Source organism: Dama dama, chromosome 21 (genome assembly GCF_033118175.1).
Source record: "Dama dama isolate Ldn47 chromosome 21, ASM3311817v1, whole genome shotgun sequence".
Lineage (NCBI taxonomy): Eukaryota > Metazoa > Chordata > Mammalia > Artiodactyla > Cervidae > Dama > Dama dama.
Window position 1 is genome coordinate 16,883,417 of NC_083701.1, and position 12,771 is coordinate 16,896,187.

Consider the following 12,771-nt stretch of genomic DNA (forward strand, 5'->3'; position numbering starts at 1 on the left):
TTGAGAGAGGAATGTTGTTTTGAGGTTGGGCAATGCCAGGACTTCCCTGGTGGCTCAGTGGTAGAGAATCCACCTGCCAGTGCAGGAGACATGAGTTCGATCCCTGGGTCAGGAAAATCCTCTGGAGAAGGGAATGGAAACCCACTCCTGTATTCTTGCCTGGAGAACCCCATGAACAGAGGAGCCTGGTGGGCTACAGTCCGTGGGGTCGCAAAAGAGTCAGACATAACTGAGCGACTGAGCAGCGGCAGCAGCAACTCCATAGGGTACCACAAGCCAGTGGGATGCTGTGGAGAATGGCCACCTAACCGTGATGTTCCTTTCCAGGGCACCGATCACCCGTGCACAGCCAATAACCCAGCGAGCTGTTCTGTTTCACTTTCACCCCAGGACTTTATCAACTTGTTCAAGTTCTGAATCCCAGCACATGACAGCACTTCAGAAGGGTTCCCCTGATGATTGGATGGTTGGGAATCCAGAGTTTGGACACTTGATTTGTAAATAGTGTACATGTTAAACATTGGCTCAAAACTTCTGAGATAAGGGACACTGAAGGGGAGAGAACAGCTGCTGGCTGGAAGTTTAAGCATATGGACTTCTCATTAGAATTGGTATGGAAAACAGAAATCCTGTAAATAAACTTTTTTTCCTAACGATTTGCCAGCAAGACTGTAAGGCAGGAATTCTATTTCATCGGTGAAAATGGAATTCTCTTGAAGTTCACTGCAACTCCTTGATAGTTCCCTAGAGTTGTGGAAGAGAGGGCAAAACTCAAATACAAAATAGAACGCTCTTCGTTTACAATGTGAAAATGTGTTGGGAAAAAAAATTAAGAAGAAAAACTACATGTGAGAAACCCCTGGGCTTTGGGTTTTGATTTGGGGTTTGTTTGGCAAAGGCAATGGAAGCACCACTCATCTTAAACCCACATGGGTATAGATAGGGCCTTATCTTCCGAAGACACCGCACAATAGTCTACCTCGGAAAGCTGCAACGCTCGCTCTGACAAACCGCATGGTCCAGTAGACGGTCTCTGTCTGTTTTGTGTCTTCATCAAAAGTGATTTGAAACAGGAAGAGAGATTGGAGGCATCCTTCCTCGTGCTTCAGGCTTCCCTTTTAGACGAATGGGACACTCTTTGGGGTTTCTTCTCTTTGAGAACAAACCCCAAAGCACCTATGCCTTTTTCCCTTTCACATTGTAGCTTATGTCGTGCAACATAAGGCCAATTAAAAGCAGTCCCAGAGGAAATCCTGCTGCAGGAAAAATGGAATGAGTCACCCAATAGCCATGAAGATTTTCTTATTCCTGTTTAACTTCTTGACTTGTCTGGGCTTCCTAGGGTATCTTGATGGATAAGCCTGTCTCTGGGGACTGTTTGGAGCCAGAGGCCTGATAAAGACTTGTAGAACAGATTTTACATATCAGCTGCTGTTCTTCTTGATGGGTGATGAGTTTTCTTTACATCCAGCCGAAATTTAGTCAACCTGAGCTAGGGCTTCTTATGAGGTTGATAAAGCCTGGTGTTCTCGTCAGACAGGGAGTGGATGGAGGTACTTTGAGTTCAACCCCAGGGGAACTTGCTAGACAAATACCAACAGGTAGTTATATGTGGAAGAAGGAAATCTCAGGACTTAAGGAGTCAATATTCCTAGAAGGGAGTGGGGAATGTTTTTGTTTTTTACCTTTTATAGAACTTTGCTTTTCTACAACAGTGTATATATTTTTGCAATTGTATTTGCTTTCCTTTTTTGTGTACGTAAAGTGGGCACCCTCCATGATCTTGGCCAATGAGTGAAGCAGAAATAGGAACTTGGTCCACATTTATGTTGAGCAACAGTGTATTCTTAGGGATTGAATTGGGGGTGACCTGAAATGGGGAGAGATGGTTAAGAATGTACAGAAACAAGCCAAGGGACCAGCTAGTGATAAGGGACCCCTTCATGCCCTTTCTCAAAGCACAACCCAAGTACCAGTATCTGGAAAAGAACTTGACCACTAGTTGATGTTCCTCACTGTGCAAGGCCTATGCCTATGGATTTCTCAATATCTTTTTTTTCATCATCACCCCCCTAAGAAGAAAAAGGTAAATTGTATTTCAATTTTGAGGGAAAGTAAATATTGAAGAATAAGATATTGGTTAAGGTTGAGCTCTGGAGGGTCACAAACCACTGTGACACCTAACAGGATCCTGCCCACCCCAGTCAAGGTCACATTGAGAATGCAGGTCCAGACTATGGAATCAAAGGCTCATTCTGCCCTAATTCAGGCAGGTTCTCTCCAAGGTCTCAGCCTCCTTAAAGATGTGAGTGGAGCTGAGATCGTTGTTGTGGTGAGGGCTCTGGAACCTTTGACTCTGGCAACTTGGGGCATTCATAGCCTTTCACATCTTGCCCCAAACTCATGTTCTCAGCGCCTTCATGCTGATGGTGTAAACAGACACTCCTCAGCACCTTCAGGTTCACATTTCCAGAAATGTCGCCTGCTTTGACTGTCAGCACGAAACTGGGGAACCAGTATCACTTGGACTGTCCGAGGTGCTCAAGACCACACCGCAGGCCCCAGGCAGCAAGAACAGCTACGCAAAATGACCCTACCACAAGGGACAGGCTTACAGTTTTCTGAAATGTTCACCCAGATCGTGACTCCAAACTCTCCCCATCTCCTTTGACATCACTGGAGGTGGTGTGGACAGAGTCAAGGAAAATTTTTAAGGAAAAAAAAAAGAAACCAATACTTGTGATTCCCTTTCTTTGGAAGAGGAAAATAAGGAAAGAAATGGCAGGTGGCGAGGGAGAGGGGAAGGAATAGCGGTGGTGTGTCTTTGCTGCTGTGGTTTGGGCATGAGCGGGGGGTGGCGGGGACAAAGAGCATAGCTGTGTGAGCATCTCTGCTGGTGACACGGGGCACCTCTGCAGTGTGGCCAGAGCCTCTCGTATAAGTAAAACCAAAAAGTTTAAAAGAAGATGCTTGTTCCCTGGGCACTGATTGTCTATAGAATTTCTATTGGCAAACCCTCCCATGACAACCTGACCTAAAAACCAAAAAACAAAGGATCTCTGTCTCAGAACCTCTGGCCTAAAAAGCCAGAAGGGACATGCCAGTGGAAAGTGCTGGAGAAGACAGAATGCTGCACTGTCTCTGCTGTGCCTACCTATCCCCACCGCAACTCTGGAAAGGAGGATTCAAGATTGATGTCGAATATGGGAGTACCAGAGAAGGAAAGAGTTTTTGTCCAGGACAGTAGAAGCTGATCCACGCGAGTGTAATGATTTGTTTCAATGTGAACATTTCTGAACAACAATCCTAGAGTTTCTTGAGAAGAAGGCACAGCGTTTGAGGAAAGGAGAATATGTGAAGCTCACGTAGGACTCAACTTATAGCAAGATCCAGACATTTGAAAGTAGATCACATTATGACTCAACACTGTTACTTTTAGCAGATGGACCAGTCACCTGGGAGGGTGGTGGCAGAAACTACAATGTGAAAACATCTCCAGTTTTGAGATCAGAAGGGTCAGTTGTGAGATGACCTCTGTTTAGCCATGATCCATTTTATATTGAAGTAGATCAGAGGAGATATTTTAGATGGGCTGGATTTATACTGCAAAACTGTCAAGGCAACAAAGGGCTTTACTTGGCAATGATGAAGGAAGGTAACAAGTGTGATTACCTTATTGCCACAGTTCTCTCTTCAAAAACTGTTTGGGAGCTTGCAATTAACACAGGCTCCTCGTTTCCATTGTTTTTATGTGGGAGAAGAAAAGGGGCTTGGAATCTGATTTGTCTAAACAAGTGGTGTGATTTGCAAGAAGTTCAGTCATTTCAACAGTATATCATGCTTAGTGTTCAATACAATGTTTATCATAAAATATGCACCTGAGTTTATATATTTCTGCCAGGCTGTAGGGCAATTACATCTTGCTATGCAAACACTATTTTATGTGTGAATTTTTTTAACTGTAATTTTATGTGTGAATTTTTTAAACTAAACTCTATCATCATTTTCCATGTTGACATCTGTTGTTTTTTGTGTTTTTTCGTTTTAATCTGTTTCCAACTCTCAGAGTCTGTGAACCATCCCTCTGACTGGATGCTGGCCTAAAATCCTATTAGTGTTTAAACAGACCTCAGAAACACCCTGAACCTCTAGGCAAATGCAGAGATGGGGCTCTTTGATATAGCTTGGGCCCTTGATGTCTTCAACAAACAAGATCGTAATTCCTTTCAACTCCACGGTTTCTGTAGACGCTTTCTCCTCTGTTTTGTTAAGGAGAGTCAAGTCTCGTGGTTTTCCAGAGGAAGGAAACTCCTCTGCTAGACTTTAGTGCTGGGAGGAAGGTTAGCGATGATGGAGTCTGGCATTCCTTCTGCCTTTCCAGATGAGGTAGTGGGTCCAGAATATTTGGGAGACATGCCTCAACCCAGCTGGTACTCAACAGTGGTCCTGAGTATAAACCTGGGACTCTGTGAGCCTTGACTTTGTGCCCCCTACCGCAGCACCTTTTGTTGTGGCTGGACGCACGTGACACCAAAGCTGATTCCTCTCAAGACTTCCACATTGGTGGTCCAGTGTTAGGTGTCTGGCTGTTCACTATTTAAAAACATTTGAAGTCCCTGATTCTTCCTGGAGAAGTTAAGGAGCCTCTTAATGTTTTTACAGAACTCTGACTCTGCTGTGGGTACGGCACACTAGTGAGTACAACCTGCTTGCCGTAAAGTTAGCAGCCTGTGTTGACAAATTCATTTTTCCCTAGGTACTCAGATTTTAATTGTAGAGGTGCCCCCTGAAACAGATGACCGCTGAGCACCTGGATTGCTTTCTAGAAACTAAGATTCTGGTGGTAACCAAGCAGGTTTCTTCTCCCCTTAGACTAAGAGGTACATTTACCCCATCCCTTCCATCTCCCGGTCCTCTGGTACCTGCTGTGAGACCCAGTGAGCTTCTACCAGTGGAAGGTCACTCTCTGCTAAACCTCACAAGCAAAGGGGGCATGAGGCGGCAAGGAGCAAGGAACCAGGATATTCATGACTTTGTCTGCTAGACATTTTTCAAAGTATCCTTGAACTCAGCAAACAAAGTTTTCTGAGAGATCTCTCAAAATTCAGGCCCTGCTCCATTTGGCCAAAAATGGATGGCTGCTTCAAAACTCTGAACGGCTTGAAACTCCATCTGCTGCAACATTACTTCTGGAGTTTGAACATGACTTTTTCTGTCTTTGAGTATAGAAATGTTTAATTTAATTAATGATATACAAGGCTGTTAAACAGAAGGCGCCAAGCTGTGCTCTGCACTTGAGCACATTTGGCGCCATCTTTATTCTGCTGATACTGCCAGTCATCCTGGCTAGAGGAGGTGTATGTGAAAGTCCATATCCTAAGCTTAGAAGCTTTCAAGTACTTTTTTTTTTTTTTCCAAGTACTTTTTTAATGAAAAATGCTATAGGGGATTGAACATTTTAACTAAAAGTATAAGGTTAGACCAATTACATGCAGAGATGTTTATTTAATATTGTGTGAACTGAGTCCTTCTGTATAAATTATTTGCACTCTCTTCTTGCATGACGAACTGATTTTTTTATAGTTGTTTGTACCAGACGGTGGCATATTTTTGTAAAATTTTTTTGACACTGAATTGCAATAAATGTTTTTCCAACAACACACACTGGTGCATTTTTGGTGCGTGTCAATTCAAGTTGGTTTTTTATCAAACTGAGTATGTTTACCTTTTGCTGAGTGAGGCTTATATTCCTACTCTCAGAAACTTAACATTGATGTAAAATTTTCTAGGAATACACAGAAAGCTAAGCTTGCTGCTGAGTACCAATCTGAATCAGAAATACAGTATTATGCTTAAATGGGATATTCCTACTTACTGTTCATAAAATAGAATGCTTAGGGGATAGTGAACTTTAAAGTCAGTATTAAGTAAAAATTAAAAAAAATAAAGTCAGTATTAATTTACTCATCAACAGACATCTATTGAGGAGCTGCTCCATGATAGACTCTGTGAAGGCACTGGGCATAAGATGGTGAACAAGACAGATAGAGTCTATAGCTTAATGGAATTTAGATTCTAGTGGGAAAGAAAAAAACAAGTTGTTGTTCAGTCGCTTAGTCATGTCCAACTCCATGTAACCCCATGAACCATAGCATCCTAGGCTTCCCTGACCTTCACCATCTCCTTGAGTTAGCTCAAACTCATGTCCATTGAGTCGGTGATGCCATCCAACCATCTCATCCTCTGTCATCCCCTTCTCCTCCTGCCCTCAATCTTTCCCAGCATCAGGGTCTTTTCCAGTGAGTCAGCTCTTCACATCAGGTGGCCAAAGTATTGGAGCTTCAGCTTCAGCATCAGTCCTTCCAATGAGTATTCAGGGTTGGTTTCCTTTAGTATTGACTGGTTTGATCTCCTTGCTGTCCAAGTAGGGGACAAAAAAATAAGTAGAGGACAAATTTAATTTGTCATAAGTGCTATGAAGGGAAAAAAGCAAGGGACTAAGGTGCAGAATAACAAGGTGTGGGGTGGAAATGGGCCGTCTGAGGAAGTGATGTTGAAAGATGAGAAGAGCTGGCTTCAGAAGATGGGGGCACGAGCATTCCAGAAAGGGGAAACAGCCTGTGCAAGGTTTACATCATGGTCCTGTCACCCACATGCAGTGTGACTTTTGTCACTTAACCCTTCTCTGTGTCAATTTCTTCAACTCTTGATAATAAATCTATTTCTTATGGCTATGAGGGTTAAGTGAGCTAATACTTATAAAGTGCCTGGAGCTGGGCACATAATATGAGCTCAATAAATGTTAGCAGTTATGATTCCCTGAGCAACAAGAGAATCAGGTTAGTAACTGCCCTGTGTTCCCAGTTGGTTATGTGTGATTGCTCAGGTGACTAACTCGGGGGTGACTGATTTACTCGACACATTTACTCTGGAACATGCCCTGATCCTGACACTGACACTCCATCAGAAATTGACATAAAAGTCACCTGAGAATAATTAGAATCTTTTTTAAAACTCCCAGCAGGATCACAAAATCTCACCATTCCCTACACATGCCATGCAGTCTTCTTTCAGGTCGTTCTACCTTCCTACAATGCTCTTCCCAGCCTCTCTGTCTGATAATTATCCATTGCTCCTTAGGGCCATTTCCTAGCTGCAGCTTTCTCCAACTGAGTAAATCTCATCTTCTGGTATCACTTTTTGGGCTCTCCTGGTGGTTCAGATGGTAAAGAATCTGCCTGCAATGCAGGAGACACGGGTTTGACCTCTGGGTCAGGAAGATACCCTGGAGAAGGGAATGGCAATCCACTCCAGTATTCTTGCCTGGAGAATTCCATGGACAGAGGAGCCTGGAGGGCCACAGTCCATGGGGTCACAAAAAGTCTGACAGGACTCAGTGACTAACACTATATTTTCTGTTACACCGTAATCTTACTTGTACCTAGCATAGTGCCTGGGCCAAATGAATGAATAAATCCACACATACATTCACAAAATGCTTGTGAAAGTCTCACTTAGGACCACAGACTTAACCCTAGACTAGAATAAGTATCAGCCTGAGTTTATGTGCGTAGACCTATTTATAGCATCTTGGTTACAAATTAATGGCAGTTGAAAAAGTAACAAATGTGGAGACCTAGTGTTCATTAAAGTTTAAGTTCAAGCAAATATAAGTCTAGTAAATTTTCATACGAAATAAGAGGGCCTTTTATTATTCTCTGAGAAACTCACATTGAACAGACTAAACAAGTCCCTTTGACAAACAATAAAAATTCTTTTAAACGTTTTAAAACTGCAATTATAACTCTAATGCATTTGCTTTTTTTAAAAAGTAAGCACTTCAAATACCTGCTCACAGAAGCTTCAATCCTAATAAGCAAAACATTCCCAAGTTAATTAATAACTTATAAATTTAGTAAGTTAAACATAAATATATCTCAAATTCTTTCAAAGAAAAACTTCAGCATTCTTAAAATTAGTGAAATTATTATACCTTTCCATTAAAAATCATCTTACACTAATAGCTTATTTTAAAATGGAAAGCATAAGGCTACACTGGTGGGTGGAATAATGGTCCCTCAGAGCCAAGGAATGAGATCAAAGTCTACAACCTGGAAAAGGCGAGGATTAAGCATCCACCCCTGGAGCCTACGGACTTCCCTGGTGGCTCAGTCGGTAAAGCATCTGCCTACAACACTGGAGACCTGAGTTCAATCCCTGGGTCAGGAAGATCTCCTGGAGAAGGAAATGGCAACCCACTCCAGTACTCTTGCCTGGAAAATCCCATGGACAGAGAAGCCTGGTGGGCTACAGTCCATGGAGTCGCAAAGAGTCGGACACGACTGAGCGACTTCGCTTCCTGGAGCCTACAGAAGGGAATGTCACCCTGCTGACAACTTGACCTTGGCCCAGAGAGACCTGTGTCAGCCTTCTGGCCTTCTAATGAATTTGTGTTGTCTTAAGCCACTGAGTTTGCAGTAGCTTGTTACAGCCACACAGGAAACTAAGACAGAGAACCTAGCAGACATTCTAGCTCTGCCCCTTCAGATAAATTCCCACTCATCCTTCTGCTCCATGTCCCCCGTCCCCCGCTGAGTGGGGAACTGTCTGCCATGAAAGGCACAGCCTAAGTCAGCACCCAGTCACTCTGGCCACCCTGATACATGGACCTGCGAGAGCTGGACCGCAGGGCTACGCCTGTTGGGGGCAGGTGTGAAGCTGCCTCCTTCCCGCTCTACACGGGCTTCATTGAGGCTGACGCCAATCACACTTCTGGCCAAGAAGCATCCAGAGACCCAGCATTTCAAATTCTCGCCAATAAGCCATGTTTATGAAGCAGCAGTGTCCTGCGCACTGGAGCAGCCCATCAGAACCATGAACTCAGGGACTTCCCTGGTGGCCCAGTGGCTGAGACTCTGAGTTCCCAATGCGGGGCCCCAGGTTCCATCCGTGGCCAGGGAACTAGATGCTACAACTAAGAGTCTGCACACCACAACTAAAGAGCCCGTGAACCACAACTGAGGCCCAGTGCAGCCAAATAAATAAATAAAATTTTAAATAAATATTCAGTTCAGTCACTCAGTCATGTCTGACTCTTGGTGACCACATGGACTGCAGCACACCAGGCTTCCCTGTCCATCACCGACTTCCAGAGCTTGCTCCTCATGTCCATCGAGTTGGTGATGCCATTCAACCATCTCATCCTCTGTCATTCCCTTCTCCTCCTGCCTTCAATCTTTCCCAGCATCAGGGTCTTTTCCAATGAGCTTCAGCTTCAGCATCAGTCCTTCCAATGAGAGTGAAAAAGTTGGCTTAAAACTCAACATTCAGAAAACTAAGATCATGGCATCTGGTCCCATCACTTCATGGCAAATAGATGGGGAAACAGTGACAGATTTTATTTTCCTGGGCTCCAAAATCACTGCAGATGGTGACTGAAGCCATGAAATTAAAAAGACGCTTGCTCCTTAGAAGAAAAGCTATGACCAACCTAGACAGCATATTAAAAAGCAGAGACATTACTTTGTCAACAAAGATCCATCTAGTCAAAGCTATGATTTTTCCAGTAGTCATGTATGGATGTGAGAGTTGGACTATAAAGAAAGCTGAGCACCAAAGAATTGATGCTTTTGAACTGTGGTATTGGAGAAGATTCTTGAGAGTTCCTTGGACTACAAGGAGATCCAACCAGTCCATCCTAAAGCAAATCAGTCCTGAATATTCATTGTAAGGTCTGATGCTGAAGCTGAAACTCCAAAACTTTGGCCACCTGATGTGAAGAACTGAGTTATTTGAAAAGACCCTGATGCTGGGAAAGATTGAATGCAGGAGGAGAAGGGGACAACAGAGGATGAGATGGTTGGATGGCATCACTGACTCAATGGACATGAGTTTGAGTAAACTCCAGGAGTTGGCAATGGACAAGGAGGCCTGGCGTGCTGCAGTCCATGGGGTCGCAAAGAGTCGGACACGACTGGGTGACTGAACTGAACTGAATGATTATTCAGGACTGATTTCCTTTAGGATTGACTGGTTTGATGAAAACTGAAAAACAATGATCACATGAGTTTTAAATGAATAAGTAAATCTGTATAGATAGATTTTAAAGAACAAAATATTTTATTTTAAGGAATAAAATCTATCTCTACATATCTATTAATATATCTGGGGGAGGGATTACTATCTATAGAGAGATGGAGAGAGAGAGAGACCAGTACCTCCTATTGGTTCTATTCCTCTGGAGAACCCTAAAAAAATACGAGCTCCTAGAAAGAGAATAAGGGCAAGGCAAGTCTAGAGGAAGGATTCAGAGGGCAAGAGGAAAAACCCAGAGGAGAGCGGAATCTAGTGGCTACCAGAGGCAGTTAGCCAGCTACCACATCCTGAAAATCATACTTGGCAGATGCCAAAGAGCACAAGGAAAGAGTCACTCTTAACCCACAGAAGAACATTTGAGTGACTGTCCTGTCTCTGTACTTTTAAAACTTGCATTCAATTGTTTTAATTTTACTTTGCAATTTTTTTTTCTTAATTTCAAAATTACTCCATGGAACCCCTACTTCCTTCAAAGAGGCAACAAGGCCTAGAGATGAAGAGCAAAGAATCTGAAGTCAACTTCCCGGGTTCAAACCCCACCCTACCTCTTCCTGGCTGTACCAAACACTGTACTAAAACCTTGACCTGCCTCAGTCCCCTTATCTGTAAAATGGGAATGATGACAGTACCCACATCATGGAATTGCTGTGAGCAGTAATTGAGTTGATGCATTTTACATGGTTTTTCTGTGGCTAGAGCAGTGCTTAACACATAAGCTTACTTATAAACATTTGTTGTTATTATTCACAAGCCCACTCTCCCTTTTATTTTGTTTTTTTGTATTATGTCTTCTAAGCAGAAAAACCATGTAGCCTTCACTATCTCTCAAGAGAAACACAATGACTAAATCAATGACCCCCGCAATTCTAGCCTTTGTTTATTATTTAAAACCAGTGGTCTCCAACCATCGCATCAGTAAATATTTTTTAAGCATAAACCAAAATACGTGTGTTTATCTATTTATGAAGTATTGGCAAGCACTATTATCATTAATTAATATTTCAAAGCATAGTGCACACATAGGAGGAGGCTCATTATTAGTAATAATGGACATAAATCCATATTCCAAATAGCTGTGACCATTATGAACTTTTGGGCCAATTTTCAATTCAATTTCATTAGCTTATCATTGAGCTAATGCAGCCAGTGAAAAGCAATGTCAGTGCTCACACTTTTGTGTTTCTTGGCATCTGCAACAGTATCTTCACTCTGCTGTTTCTTTGCAAGAAACTAGGAAACTTCTTAAAGCATTCGCCCATTTTGTGAGATTTTGCTTATTTCAGACTAGATACTATAATCCACAAATCCATTTAGTTGGGCATACAGAAGTTGCAATATGTTACAGTACACTGATCAACTTTGGGTTCCACTGCCTTCCACTCCTCATTGGGACCAAAGTGCCTTGGGTACTGAATGATGTCTGATGGATGGATGGAAAGGACCACTATCAACCCAGACATTAAACATCTTTAAGGCTTTTGTGCTAGTTGTTCTCTGCTTGACCCTGAAGATACATTCTCCGCTTCTCTGCCGAGCTCAGTGCCCTAGGAGGCTGACCGCAAAGAGTCCTACATCCCCCAGACTCTCTTGCCAGTTGGCATCTGGTTGGGTTTGTCCAATAGGAGGTGCTGGCAGAGACCAGAGCAGAGAAAGAGTTCAGGGTCATTCCTGCCTGCTCTCTCCTGGCTGGTCCCTGGTCCCTGGCAGAAACTGTATCCCTCCTCCTTACGGTTCCAGCCATCCCTAGGCTTCTCTCCAAACCTGGGAGAAGTAATTCTCGTTGTTGCTCATCTCTGGGGGCCTTAGCATCTTCTGTGTTCCCTTAACCCTGCCCACACCTGTCTGAGTAATTCCTTCGATGAAATGACACAAGATTATTCCCTGGCAGAAGATAATTGCTTGACGTCTCACTCTTTAATAGAAAAATCAATAGTAGTTTTGGGGTTTTTTTCTTCCAGCCTCTCACTTTGGAGACCACTGGTTTAATGAACTGTTCTGATAATTGAGTCAAATCACTTTTCCTGAATAGTATGAAAGGAAGCCTGAGATTTCCATCACTCTTTGCTCATGCCAACAAGCACAAGCTGAAAAGAACTGGACCCACAGATGAGTCCCGAATAGCCAGTCAGCAGAGCCGGCTTCCACTCGGGGCTCTGTTGCAGCTGGGCTAAACCTGAGGGAAGCCACTTCCACTCTCTGACTCAGTTTCCTCATCTGTAATAGGAAAGAAGGTGGGTTGGTTTAGCTATCTCTAGGTCCCTTTTATTTCATATAATCTTTTGAGATTTTAGGAAATCATATATTAGTTCAGATGAAACTAGTTTATTTTGTCTTTTTGTTTTATTTCTTGCTTCTCCAACAGTCTCTCCATCCCCTCTCCAACTTCTGCAGCAGACATTACACACCCTCCACCAGTTAGGATTTTTCTTGGATTTAAATCCTTTCAATTTTATAAACTCCTAGGTAATAAGAAATGAGAAAGCCCAGATGCAACATCAATAATAAACTGAATCCTACTCTTGGCCAAATGCTTTCAAATATATTATTCTTTTGAACTGTCATAGCAGCCCTGTAAGAGAGATACTAGTATTGAATATTATCCTCACTTCACAAGTGTGGAAACCGGGGAGGCTCAGAAAAATTAGATGATGTGTCCAAAATCACACAATCTGGTAG

General features: G+C 42.9%; 1 protein-coding gene across 1 annotated transcript in view; it reads left to right on the top strand.

Moving 5' to 3' along the window:
- The window catches only part of FBXO32 (F-box protein 32), a 36,874-nt gene extending 31,214 nt beyond the window's left edge, over positions 1-5,660 (top strand). Inside the window, exon 9 of the mRNA XM_061123255.1 lies at positions 328-5,660. Within this exon, the coding sequence (XP_060979238.1) occupies positions 328-417 (90 nt within the window). The 3' untranslated portion in view covers positions 418-5,660. The remainder of the gene's footprint in view (positions 1-327) is intronic.
- The last annotated feature ends 7,111 nt before the right edge of the window (positions 5,661-12,771 follow it).